At 36.3% G+C, this 13,395-nt stretch overlaps 1 protein-coding gene across 3 annotated transcripts in view; it reads left to right on the forward strand.

Moving 5' to 3' along the window:
- The window catches only part of LOC106879330 (uncharacterized), a 110,526-nt gene that overhangs the window by 81,741 nt on the left and 15,390 nt on the right, over window positions 1-13,395 (forward strand). For all 3 annotated transcript variants that reach the window (XM_089352887.1, XM_089352889.1, XM_089352888.1), the window contains 3 exons: window positions 1,870-2,011; window positions 5,770-5,999; window positions 9,093-9,327. In XM_089352887.1, coding sequence (XP_089209013.1) covers window positions 1,870-2,011; window positions 5,770-5,999; window positions 9,093-9,327 — 607 coding nt within the window. The remainder of the gene's footprint in view (window positions 1-1,869; window positions 2,012-5,769; window positions 6,000-9,092; window positions 9,328-13,395) is intronic.

Genomic DNA, 13,395 nt, shown 5'->3' on the forward strand with positions numbered 1-13,395 from the left:
CACTGTCAATACTATTCATGTTGAAGAACAATATTTATATATAGCTGACATCATAAGAATCTTATAAACTTTCAAGAGATTGTGAAATAATTGTGCTTTAGAATAACAGCTCAGGAAGCACATAGCATACATCTATAAACAATAGCATGTAAATATTGAGTTGAAAAACCCTTTTGGATAGAAAATGTCAATGGCAGCCTCTGGGACTCAAATCTACAGCTCAAAAGTTTATAAAATTCTTATGACATCAGTAGCAATCTATTCTCATTGGTAAGAATAACGTTTCTAAAATGGACAAAGAAATTTAAAGAAGCATTTTGGTCTAATGGTAGAACATCTGTCATCATGTCTACTAGAAATGTGGATTTGAGTCCCTTAGGCAGCCTTTGACTTTGTCTATGAAAAGGAGTTTTCAGCCCATTATTTATATACAATTCTTTGAAAGCTGTATGAGACGTGCTTCAAGAACTATTATTCTCAAAAAGAATTATGTGTATGCATATATATGTGTGTATATATATACAGATATATACATATATATATATATATATGTGTGTGTGTGTGTGTGTGTGTGTGTGTGTGTGTGTGTATATATATATATATATATATATATATATATATATAAAATTAGCAATTATATATTATATATATAATAATTAATTTAATATATAAATTGCTTATTTCCATGCTGACTGCCTGATATTAATCATTAACGTGATTTTAATCCTTATTTTATGAATACACACACACACACACACACACACAGGATGTTCAGGCTAAATTTGACAGCTTGCATAAAAGGAAAAGAAAACACACTATGCCATCCAAAAATAAAAGAATTTTAAGAACTCAAAAAATATCAAGTTGGTTTTGGCTGGAAGAAAACAGTTTATTTAGAGTAGCCACTCTCAGCTTCTATCATGGCCTCAAGATGGCTCTGGAACTTGAAACATACATTCCTCACTGTGTCCCTGAGAAAATCCTTGATCTTAGCCACCAACTCAGCCTTGGTGTTGCAGGCAGAGCAGTTGGTGTTTTTCTTAACCATGCCCTACACATTACAATCAGGGAAATTAGGTGGCCAGAAAATGGGGTTGGTGAAGTCATAGAAATTCTGTAACAACTATTTCTGACTCTGGGGGTATGGCAAGGAACTGAATTCTGCTGCGATACATATAACCTTCCAACAGCAATCCTCTCCAGCCAAGGTTTGCCCACAGTCTCCAGCAGTTTCACATAGCCATTTGGGTTGAGCTTAAGGCCCTGTTCAAAAGTGTGGGGTGACATGATATCATCCTCACTGGAAACACACCCGAAGACTGTTACAGTTTAGGGGAATTTGGTTTTCATGATGCCCATGTCATGTCTTACACAGCCCTTACAGAGTTCGCAGAACATAGGGTACTGAGCAGCACTCATGATCTCAGCATTTTGATACCCACTGCAAATCATCATGATATAGGCAACTCCCTTCCAATATTCAAATAGCTTCCAGTCCGCCATGTCAGCTAACATCTTCTCTGTAACTTTAATCTTTATGCTCACCAATGCCATTGACTATTCACCAATACATCAAGCTGTTCCTGAGAAAAGGTGACATAAGAAAATTGTCAAATTTATCCCAAACTCACTGTGTGTATAGAGAAATACTATTAACATATAAAAAATCTATTTACATTATAATATAATATAATATAATATAAAAAGATATAACAAATAATTAGAATTAGATGCTTTACATTCCTTTGAAGAAAATGATTGATTTTTTTCCTTCCTTTGATTTATATATATATATATATATATATATATATATATATATATATAATTTAGAGATACCACTGCAATTATTTTTTCTATCACATATTACAGCTGCTTCAGTGAAATTAGTCAATGGTACTAACCCTAGTAATGGAAGGATTCAAATAACCATCAATAACATCACTGGTACTGTATGTGATGACAATTTTGACGACAAAGATGCCACTGTTGTTTGCAAGCAGCTGGGATATAAGTAAGCCGTTCATTTAATTGATATCTTTCTTTGTCTAATTTGTGATTAATCATTACTATTTTATACTGTTTTACTTTGAGTAAAAGGGTGAAGTTTCTTCCTAAGTTATATAGACACATAGAGCCAGTTTCCCAGATTTTCTCACATACATACTCCCCACTGGACAGGACGCTGGCCCATCACAGGAATAATTTTTGTTGGCTGAGTGGACTTGAGCAACATAAAATGAAGTGTTTTGTCTGCTTCAGGAACTGAAACCACAATCTTACAATCATGAATCTGACACTCTTACCACTAAGCCATGCACCTCCCCTAACCTTCCTGAATCTTATAGTCTGTGGTATAATACTACTCCACCCCACTTAACAGAATGCTGGTCCCTCATAAGTTTACTTATTTTTGCCAGCTGAGTGGATTCGAGCAACATGAAATGAAGTGTTTTGCTCAAGAACACAATGCATTGCCTAACCCAGGAACTGAAACCCTAATCTTACAATCATGAGTCCAACACTCTAACCACTTGGTCATATGCCCTCAGAATGTTCCTTGTAAATTTGGACAATCATCTGTGTTGTGATGAGAGTTATGATGCCCCCTTGCAAGAGATAGAGTGGTCCAAGTAAAGTATAAATAGTAGTGATCTCAGTGAGTTCAAAGTTCAAAGTTCAGAGTTGAGTGAAGTTTGTGTTAGTTTGCAGTAAAGTCGGAAGATGTTGGTTGGTTAGTTTACAAGCAATATTGATTGTTGGTTCACAAAGAGATTTGTTAGTTCATTACATTGTTGTTTACTGTTCAAAGAAGTTCAAAAATTAAGTAAGTTTGTTTTCGCTAGATGGCGTTTCAAACTCGATTAATGAACTTAGTTATATTCCAGAGGATGGTATAACTTTTGCATTGTACTACAGAAGGAGATTTTTATGCAAAATTGCAAATCATGGTCGGACAAACAAAAAGGGAGATTGTTATTGCAAAAATTAGCCTCATTAGAGCATGAACATTTCTGTAATTTCATATTACCCCTCCACCCACTAAAAACAATCAGATTTGTTTAACAAAAACTATAGAATTACTGTCAAACATATTCGGTGATAAAACTTCTTTATTTAATACACGAATGGAATTTTGGAATATAACAAAAAAAAAGAGAATTATGATTTTATCACATATGCAGGAACAGTCAACAGGATGTGTGAAAGTTTTAAGCTCAAAGAACTTACAACTGAGATGTTCAAGTGTCTTATTTTCATACGAGGCCTTACAGCAAGTGAAGATATAGAAAATAGAGCAAGAATTCTTTCTAAGTTGGAACAAGCAAACCAAGATCAAACCTTACAATCCCTGGCAGAAGAATACCAAAGAGTGGTAAACCTGAAACACGATGTAGAAAAAAATTCAAGAAAAGGATTCCTCAAAAATACAAATATGCCAACCAGTAAAGTACAATAAAAAAACAGAACCACGTCTTAATCCATGTTATAGATGTGGGGGCATACAGTTCAGAAAAGACTGTCCATTTAAAAATCAATAATGTTACAGTTTCAAAAGAATTGGTCACAAGAGTTTACACTGTAGAACAAAATTACGAAGGTCAACCAATAAAAATCCTAGAGTGTTCTCAGCAGAAACAAAAACTCCCAAATAAGAAAATTCGTACATGTAAAAATAAATAAAATACATATTAAACTTCAGTTGGATACTGAAAGTGATATTTCAATAATAAATATAGACACATCATCATCATCATCATCATCGTTTAACGTCTGCTTTCCATGCTAGCATGGGTTGGACGATTTGACCGAGGACTGGTGAACCAGATGGCTACACCAGGCTCCAATCTGATTTGGCAGAGTTTCTACAGCTGGATGCCCTTCCTAACACCAACCACTCCGAGAGTGTAGTGGGTGCTTTTACGTGCCACTGGCACGAAGGCCAGTCAGGAGGTACTGGCAATGGCCATGCTCGAAATAGTGTATTTTATGTGCCACCTGCACAGGAGCCAGTCCAGCGGTACTGGCAACGAACTTGCTCGAATGTCTTTTCATGTGCCACTGGCACAAGTGCCAGGAAGGTGACGTTGGTAACGATCACACTCAAATGGTGCTATTTACGTGCCACCAGCACAGAAGCCAGACAGCTGGTACTCTGACAATGATCGGACGGTGCTCTTAGTGATCTACTGGTACAGGTGCCATCACGATTTCGCTTTCGCTTGCCCCAACAGGTCTTTGCAAGCCGAGTTTAGTGTTGAATGAAGAGACGCTGGCATGGGTGCCAGTCTACATATTTAGTTCGATTATGTTGAGAAAAACAGTGAAATCTGCTCATTGCGTGACAGGCAACAAATTTCATTTCATAGGTGAAATGTGGACTAATGTCACATTTTGAGGAAGAACATGCAAAGCAAAAGTTTTCGCCATTAAAAATGTGACCAATCTGTGTGATACTGATTGGTTAGAATTATTTAATTGATGGGACCTCTCCATAAATCTCTATTGTAAATGGTTGTCCCTCTAAAAATAATTGGTCTGAAGAGTTAAAGAGAAAATTTGGAAAAACGTTTCTGCAAGTACTCGTGCAAGCTAGGCCTATGCACAAAGACGTGAGAGGCCATGGACCATGATACATATTGACTAAAATGGACTAGTGAACCACACATAGTATCTAATCATTGTGGATAGCTATACATTCAAATGAGCTCTAAGAAAAGCTAGGGATGGGCTAGACAATAACAAGGCACAAACGAAAAGTTTGAGAGTATATAGAATAATGCTTATTCAGGAAAGTTACCAGTAGAGTTTATGTTCACGTGTAAAATAAAATCAATCTTCAATAAATTATTGCCAGGAAAAATACATATAAAGGAAAGACAAAAAATATATTTGAAGGAAATACAAGAAATATTACAAAATATTTCAAAGTAAAAAAATTACAAAAATGGTAAAGAAGGTCGGGAGGATGGCTGTGTAATCATAAGATTAGGTAACATGATGTATTTAATTAAAGAACAACGTTCATAACATAAGAGATACTTTAATCAATTAAAGATGGGACATACGGAAGAATGAAGGATAATACTAATGGGAGTCTTCTATGATATGTTTGAAGTGCTAGCACCAAGAGATATTAAACTCCGTAGAACTAGCTTCAGAAAATGAAAACAGACTGAATATCTGGAAGTAATACCTAAACAAAAAAAATATATTAAATTTTAAAAAAATCAAAATAAAAACAAGAGTGCTTTGTACAATGGGAAACAATTAAGTATACATCAGCTAAAAAAAAATGGAAGAGGCACTGGAAAGAAAAAAAATTAAAATAAAAGAAATTCCACTTTCTTACAGTAGTCAAAATCTCAAAAGGGTTGATGTTGTGATGAGAGTTATGATGCCCCCTTGCAAGAGATAAACTGGTTTGAATAAAGTATAAACAGTAGTGATCTGAATTCAGAGTTCAGAGTCAAGTGAAGTGCGTGTTAGTTTGCAGTGAAGTCGGAAGGTGTTGGTTAATTAACAAGGAATTTTGATTGTTGATTCGTAAAGGGATTTGTTAGTTTGTTACATTGTTGTTTACTGTTGTCTGGTTATGTTATTGTATGTAACAATTACATTATAACAATTTGCAACAGGAGGAAGAATTTTTTATGGCTAAAAGATAGTTTTTATGTGTCATTTATTTAAATCTTGGCTTAGTTTTTATTACACCTTTAGTTATTTCGAACTGATTTTGTTATTATATCCCATGTCTTAATGTTTTTCTAGATCAGGTATTGCTTTACCAGGAGGTATCTATGGAAAAGGTAATGGTGTTATTTGGTATGATGAGCTCAATTGCTATGGCATTGAAGATAGTATTGAATTCTGTAAAGGAAATCCTCGAGGTAAACATGACTGTGACCACATAGAAGATGTTAGTGTGCAGTGTTACCGAGATGCAATAACAACAACTACTTCCCCTACAACAACTACTGTAGCATCAGCAACCACTGTGGGTAAGTAAAAATGACAGTGTTCCATAACATTATGCAACCAATACATTTTCTTATAACCCGATACAATCACAATAGCTGGAAAATCTCTCAAAGTATGAGTAACATTGAAAGCAACATGAACTATTTTAGGCTGATACAGGCAACTCCAGTCAGTTTGTGCAAAACTGATAAATACTTCTTTATCTGATGCACAAGAGAAATACGTAGAATCGTTTTTGTGTAACCTTTCATTGTCAATCAAAACTTAACACTATTAAAATGAAAGACTATTACTGATTTAAATGAAAAAGTTTCTTATTATTTCATGGTAATAGAGTTGGTTCAGACAGTAGCAAGTCAGACCATATGCTACATGGTATCCTTCATATACAGGATGTCCCAAAATTAAAACAGTTAGCTTTTTTCAAATTTGCCAAAACAAAATAATGTTGTTTCAAGTCCGAGTGTTGCAATGCAATGGTAAAAGAAACCCAATTATGACACTACCACATTTATTCAATGTGATCTCCTTTGTTTCAAATCTCAGCCTTAAGTCTAGGTGTGAATGTTTAACACATGGCACACAACTTTTCTTGCAGAATCGAAGCCCAATTCTGGTGCAGTTTTGCCTTCAGAGTGTTGAGCAAAGCATGAGGAGTACTCGAGACCCTTGTCTCCAAAATGGACCAAACAGAAAAATCCAACAGGTTGAGTTCAGAGCTCCTTGAAGGCCATACATCTTGCCTATGAATGACGGAATGTTTTTGTGAGTCCTGTGTTGTGTCTGTCTGGAGCTGTGGGATGGTGCCAAATCCTATTGGAGGCTCCAAGGTGTGTCTTGAAAGTGCTCGTTTGCACATGGAAGCAGTTCAGCTTCCAGAATGTCCCTAATGTATCGATGGGCATTAATTTTCGACACCAGACAGCACAAAAATGAGAGACCTTCCTGTGAGTGTCACAGCCACCCAAACCATAACTGACAGTGGATTTTGACATCAATTTATGAGTCTATCCTCGACAGAGCCAGATACACTCCAAAGTCAATCATTCTGATTGTTTACTGTCTGTTCAATGTCAAATTTCTTTTCATCGGTGAATACCAGGCTGGGCAGCGTGCTTTCACCAATCTGATGCAGGATAAGACGTCTCATAGTCTTATAAACTTGTGTGAGCTCATGACAGCAGATCATCTTGTAGGGGTGGGACTTTAAATCCTCCTTCAGCACTCAATACATCGATGTTCAGTTTACCTTTGCTGTGGCAGCCAGTTTTCTGATGGAATGAGGATTTCGCTGTATCTTTTTCTCTGGTACTTTTGATAAGTTGAAGGGTCTGCACACTTCTTTTTCAGCCACGTCCAGGTCGATCAGCAGTGGAATCAGTCTTTGTTTTTTTATATGATGCTTTTTGCCTTCCCTCATTCAAATGTCTGTTCTTTTTAGATTATTTTTAGAGGTCATTGCAAGGACAATTTTATTCTAGGTTACCGATTTCCTTCATTATTTAAGCATTTTAATTCCTGACTCCTACAAAATTTTATTCTGTTCCACACGAACTCCACCTTAATATATTGATAAATAATCTTTGATCTACTTCCTAGAATAAAGAATTACTATATTGTTTCATTTCATTTTTTCTGAGCCAATCTTTACTTATAAAAGTACTATCTCTACCTCTTCATACAATTAGAATATTTGTGATACCAATCTTAATATTTGCATTCATAGATAAAGCCATCCTACATTAAGCTAGTTGTTTGGTTTAGTGGAAATCTGATATTCAATTTTATTGTAATCATTTCTAATGTCTCTAAAATATAAACTAATTTACTATATTAGAGTATTTCACCCTAATTTAGCCCTACCTTAAATCTCAGGGAATCAGAAATTGCTTTTGTCTCAATTTTTTCCTCAGACTTTTGCAGTGTTGTTAGATCTGCCAAGGGTAATGACACCTCCACCAACAATAGTCAAAGCTTTCAAACAGTAGACTCCTCTCCTCAATATAATGAATAGGTTATTTTAGCAAAAAGTTCAAGACCAACTAAATAACTGTGGTAACTAAATGTAACTAAATTATAAAATAGTTAGAAGATTTGGAAATAGAAGGAGGTGTTTGAAAGCAAGGGTTTGAAGGTAAACCTTGGGAAGACAAAGGTAATGATATGTAGGTTGGAAGGAGAAGTGTTAGTGAGTAAGGTGGATTCATGTGGTGTATGTGAGAGGAGGGTAATGGTAAATGTGGTGTTGTGTATGAGATTTGAGAAATGGATTCATGGTAGATGTACGAAAAGGAAGGTAACTCCCAAGACAGGCAAGGGAGTTGTGGAAGATGTGAGAAAGGAGCTGGAGTGCTGGTGAAGTCAGTGGAAACACTTTGTGACAAGGTGGAGACAGTGAAAGGGTTTTGTTATTTGGGAGATAGGGTGAATGTAAGTGGTGGATGTAAGTGGTGGATATGAAGTAGCTGTAGCGGCAAGAGCGAGACTTGGCTGGATGAAGTTCAGGGAATGTGGGGCGTTGTTATATGGGAAAAGGTTCCCATTAAAGATGAAAGGAAGGGTCTATAAGAGTTGTGTGAGAGTTGCAATGATGTATGGGAGTGAGATATGGTGTATGAGGGAGAGAGAGATGGCAATTTGAGAAGAACTGAGAGAGCAATGGTGAGAGAAATGTGTGGGGTGAAGCTGTTTGATAAGAGGAGGACTGAGGATTTGATGGGAATGCTGGGGTAAGGGCGAATGGAGTGTGGTATGGACATGTGTTGAGGAGAGATAAGGAGCATGTTCTGAGGAGGGTGACTGCATTTGAAGTAAATGGAGTGTGAAAGCGAGGTAGACCGAGGAAAATGTGGAGGGGACAGGTGGAGGAGATTGAGAGGGTTGGTTTGAAAAAGGAGAACACCCAAAACCGGGCAAGATGGTGAGATGGTGTGAGGGCGATTGCTATGACATTGAGGTAGATCTGGCCACCCCCGTTAACAGGGACAAAACCCAGATTTAAAACAATGGATGATGAAGATGATGATGAAGCATAAGGATGTATTTGATCTGAATAAATTTTAATATCTTGTCTTTATTCATATGAAAGAATTTTATTTTCATTCTTATCTTAGCACCAGTCTGTGGCAAAGTACCTCGCCTAATAAAGACCAAATATGCTGACAGAGCAGTTGACAAAATATCCTACTCTAAACTAGTTAAGGAAGACGCTGCATATGGCAGGTATCCATGGCAGGTGGCAGTTGAACGTATTACTACATATTCGAATCTTCACTACAGTACAGAATATTTTTGCGGGGGAACAATCCTTCATAATGATTGGATCATATCAGCTGCCCATTGTTTTGTGTATGTATTCTTACATAAATTTCACCAGTTTGAATTTTTATGAATTCATTATTTTACTGGCTGCAAAATTAATGCATGAACATATTGTCTGCATGTCTCTCTCTCTTTATCCATCTATTTATATATATATATACACACATTTATATATATATATATATATATATATATATATATATAAGTCAGTAAATAGTGGGGTTGTGTTAACCGCATGTGGAGAAATAATAGGAAAATGAAAAAAAGCCAGAATGCTAAACTGGAAGCATATTTTAATAAAGATTTCTTCTAACCGGTTTTCATTGCGAAAAGCAAATTATCAAGAAGAAGGAGAATGAAAATGTTTTTTTACAAAGAAGTACAAAATGAAGAAAATAATATATAAAACAATAATATATAAAAAAAATAAATATACCCATACATTATATTGTCTTTGAGCTTTTGTAGTTCAATAGTAGTTCATGTATAAACTGGTAGGAAAAATAAGGATGCATGAGAGTTGAGAGTTTTGTTAGGTTTAAAAAAAAGGGTTAAAAGTTTGTGTTAAGCAGGAAATGTTGTGTCAAAACAGGAAGTGTGTGTAAGGGGAGACAAGTGTTTTTAGTTGGAGTTATGAACTCTTTTTCAACAGGAAGTTTGTGTCTGTTCATAGAGAAATAAGGTCACTGAGGGGTGTGTGTGTTAAGAAATGGTTGGAATTTCTCTATGAAAAGATTCTCCTTGTTGATTCTTTCTTGTGTGGAGATTCTGTCTTTACATTGATAGAAAGGGAATATAATGAATTTAGGGTTTTTGTTTCTGGCGCAAGAGTCTATGTGGCCACTGAGTGGAATTTGGCGGTATTGAGAGAGGTTTATTTGTTCCTTATGGACAGCTACTCTTCTACGCAATGGGAGGCTCGTCTGTCCGATATAGAAGTTTTGGCAACCTGCGCAAGTGAGGACATAAATGAGGTTACCAGAGGAACAAGAGAAATTGGTTTTAATTTTAAACTTTGTTCCTCGTTTGAAGGTAAATTCAGAGCCTTCAAGTAGGTAGGGGCAAGTACCACAATTAGGGCATGCACATTTTTTAACTGATGGGGGTGGAAGTGGTGTATGTAGTTTGGAATTGGTTAATAATGTTTTCAAAGATTTGTGTTGTCTTTTGCATTTAAGGACTTTGTGTGTATTAATGATATTGTTCATTTTCGGGTCTGTGGTGAGTAAGGGGAGGTTTTGTCTAATTGTGGTGTATGCTTCGATGTTTTGGGGGTTATGGGTGGAGATGTATGGAAGTATTTTGGGGTTGGGTGTGTTATTATGTTGGTTGGTTTTTAGTGTGTTTTTGTCAAGTTCCTTGGCACGTTTTATTCCAAGATCTATGAGTGTGGAGGGATATTGGCGTTGTAACAGTGTTTTTTTGAGATCTTGTAAGCGTATTTCTCGAGTGGTTAGGTCAGAGACAATGGTGCAAATTCTTTTAGCTAAATTAAAGGGGATATTTATCGTGGTGTGTTTTGGGTGGCATGAGCTAAAAAGGAGGTATTGTTGTGAGTCTGTAGGTTTGTGGTAGATGTCGGTTGTGATTTGGTTATTAGGTGTTTTTATAATTAAGAGATCAAGAAAAGGGAGATGATGTTTGCTGAATTCCATAGTGAATTGAATGCTGGGATGTATGTTATTAAGTATGGATTTGAATTCTAGAAGTTTTTCATAGGGTTCCTTCCATATGATGAAACAATCATCCAAATATCTTTTCCAGTTATCCATTAAAAAGATGTGGAAAAGGTGTCCAAATTTCTGGCGTGAGGTTTCATATAGTGTTAATTCAAAAAAAACCCATTATGAGGTTCGCAAGGACTGGTGCAGCTTTAGTACCCGTCGCGATACCACATTTTTGGCGAAAGTATGTGTCTGCAAACAGGAAGTAATTGTTGGTCAGAATGAACTTAAGTGATTCTATGATGAAAGTTGTGTTGATGCGATTAGGAAATGTTTCTGGGTGTTTGTACAGCCAGAATTTAATTGCCTCAATAGCATATTCATGAGGGATATTTGTATAAAGGTTGACCACGTCAAAAGAAACCAAGAGTGACTCCTCGTTTGTTGTTTTCGGGAGGTGATTGAGCATGTCAAGATCATCTCTAATGAAACTTTTGATGTGGCTTAGGAAAGGTTTCAAAAGAATGTCCAAGAAATCGCTTAAGCGATATGTTTCGCAGGAGGTGCCTGCTATAATGGGTCTTAGTTTTAAATCTTCCGGTGCCTTGATGTTGATGTAGATTTCAGAGGAGAGTTTGCAAGCTTCAGTGATGGATTTGTTCTTATGGATTTTAGGGAGGCCATAGAAGAGGCTGGGCTTGCATTTGAAATTAGTGATGTAATCTTTTTCTTTGTCCGTGAGTCCTTGACCTTGCTGGAGTATAAGGGTGGTGAGGTTTTTAAGAGTTTTTTGTTGTTTATAGTTGGTGATAGTTTCATAGAAGGAGTTGTCGTTTAGTAAAGAGAGTGCTAGGTGTTTGTAAAAATCTGTATTCATTAGGACTACAGTACTACCTTTGTCAGCTTCTTTGATAGTAAGGCTTTTGTCCTGTTGTAAGTCTCTTAGGTTTTTCCATTCTATGCTATTAAAGTTTGATTTGATCTTGGTTTTAGGTGGGGTAAAAGGGAAACTTTGGATGTGGTTGCAAAAATCATCTAGTGCTTTATTCCTTCCTTTGGAAGGTATGAAGTTGCTTTTGTTTTTAATAATTGAGTCATCCTCATTGTTGAAGTCTATGAAAGCTTCTGTTAAACGAAGCTTTCTGCAAAATTCTGAAATGTCATCCTTGATCTCAGGGGGGTTGGGTGTTCTTAAAAATTAAAATTAAATTAAGTTCTTTTCCCTAAAACTATATATATATATATGTTTTGCAAGATTTTTGATGTGAAATCGTGTGTTGAAACAGATGTTGTTGTACTTGGGGATGGTCATATTGCCAGTTTAGCCAATAAAAACACACGCACTGTATATTTGGTGTTAATTTGCTTCAGCTTTATATTACATTAATCTTAATCTTATTTCGGCCAGAGTTCTTTCGTCACACTTCTGTGACCTCATCAGTGGTCCTTTGTTTCCTTCTTTCTTATGTGTGTCTCACCTTGCTAACTATCAAATGGCTGATAGTTAGCAAGGTGAGACACACATAAGAAAGAAGGAAACAAAGGACCACTGATGAGGTCACAGAAGTGTGACGAAAGAACTCTGGCCGAAATAAGATTAAGATTAATGTAATATAAAGCTGAAGCAAATTAACACCAAATATACAGTGCGTGTATTTTTATTGGCTAAACTGGCAATATGACCATCCCCAAGTATAACAACATATATATATATATATATATATATATATATATATATATATATATATATATATATATATATGTATATATATATATATATGTATATGTATGTATGTATGTATATATATATATCACATGACCATACCAACTGTGCTGATATGCTCATGTGATGTGTACGGATAAGGCAAGTTGTGTGAAATAGTGTCACACCCTAACAGAGGAGGGAACCTGCAGAAGCAGTAGATCCAGCAAGACATTGAACACTGAGCCTCATAGAGGCAATGACAAGTGACCAAGACTTTTAGAGATATGCCATGCTTCAGAAGACCTGGCAAGCCAAGTGAGATCCCATGCCAATCGCAAGTAAAAAGCACCCATTACACTCTTGGAGCGGTTAGCATTGATGGGTCTTCTTCTTAAGCACAGCATATTGCCAGAGGTCTTGGTCATTGTCATTGCCGCCATGTGGCCCAAAGCTTGAAAGGTGCTGCTCACATGCCACCAGCATGGGCGCTAGTTACACGACACTGGCATCAGTTTGGCCAAAGTTTAATTGTAAAAGTATTAGGAAAGATCTGATGAGGATACATGTATGTACATGAGAAAGATGAGTTCAGCTAAATGTGTAAATGAGTGAGTATGTCATACAGCGAGTCAGTGTTGTGCCTACCAATGGTTTGGTAGCTGCATATGCAAGTACAATCATGCATTTGAATGTATGCATTTGCATTGAATACTAGTGGGTTGGTAT

This window comes from Octopus bimaculoides, chromosome 5 (assembly GCF_046866305.1).
Source record: "Octopus bimaculoides isolate indiv1 chromosome 5, ASM4686630v1, whole genome shotgun sequence".
In the NCBI taxonomy this organism is placed as follows: Eukaryota; Metazoa; Mollusca; class Cephalopoda; order Octopoda; family Octopodidae; genus Octopus; species Octopus bimaculoides.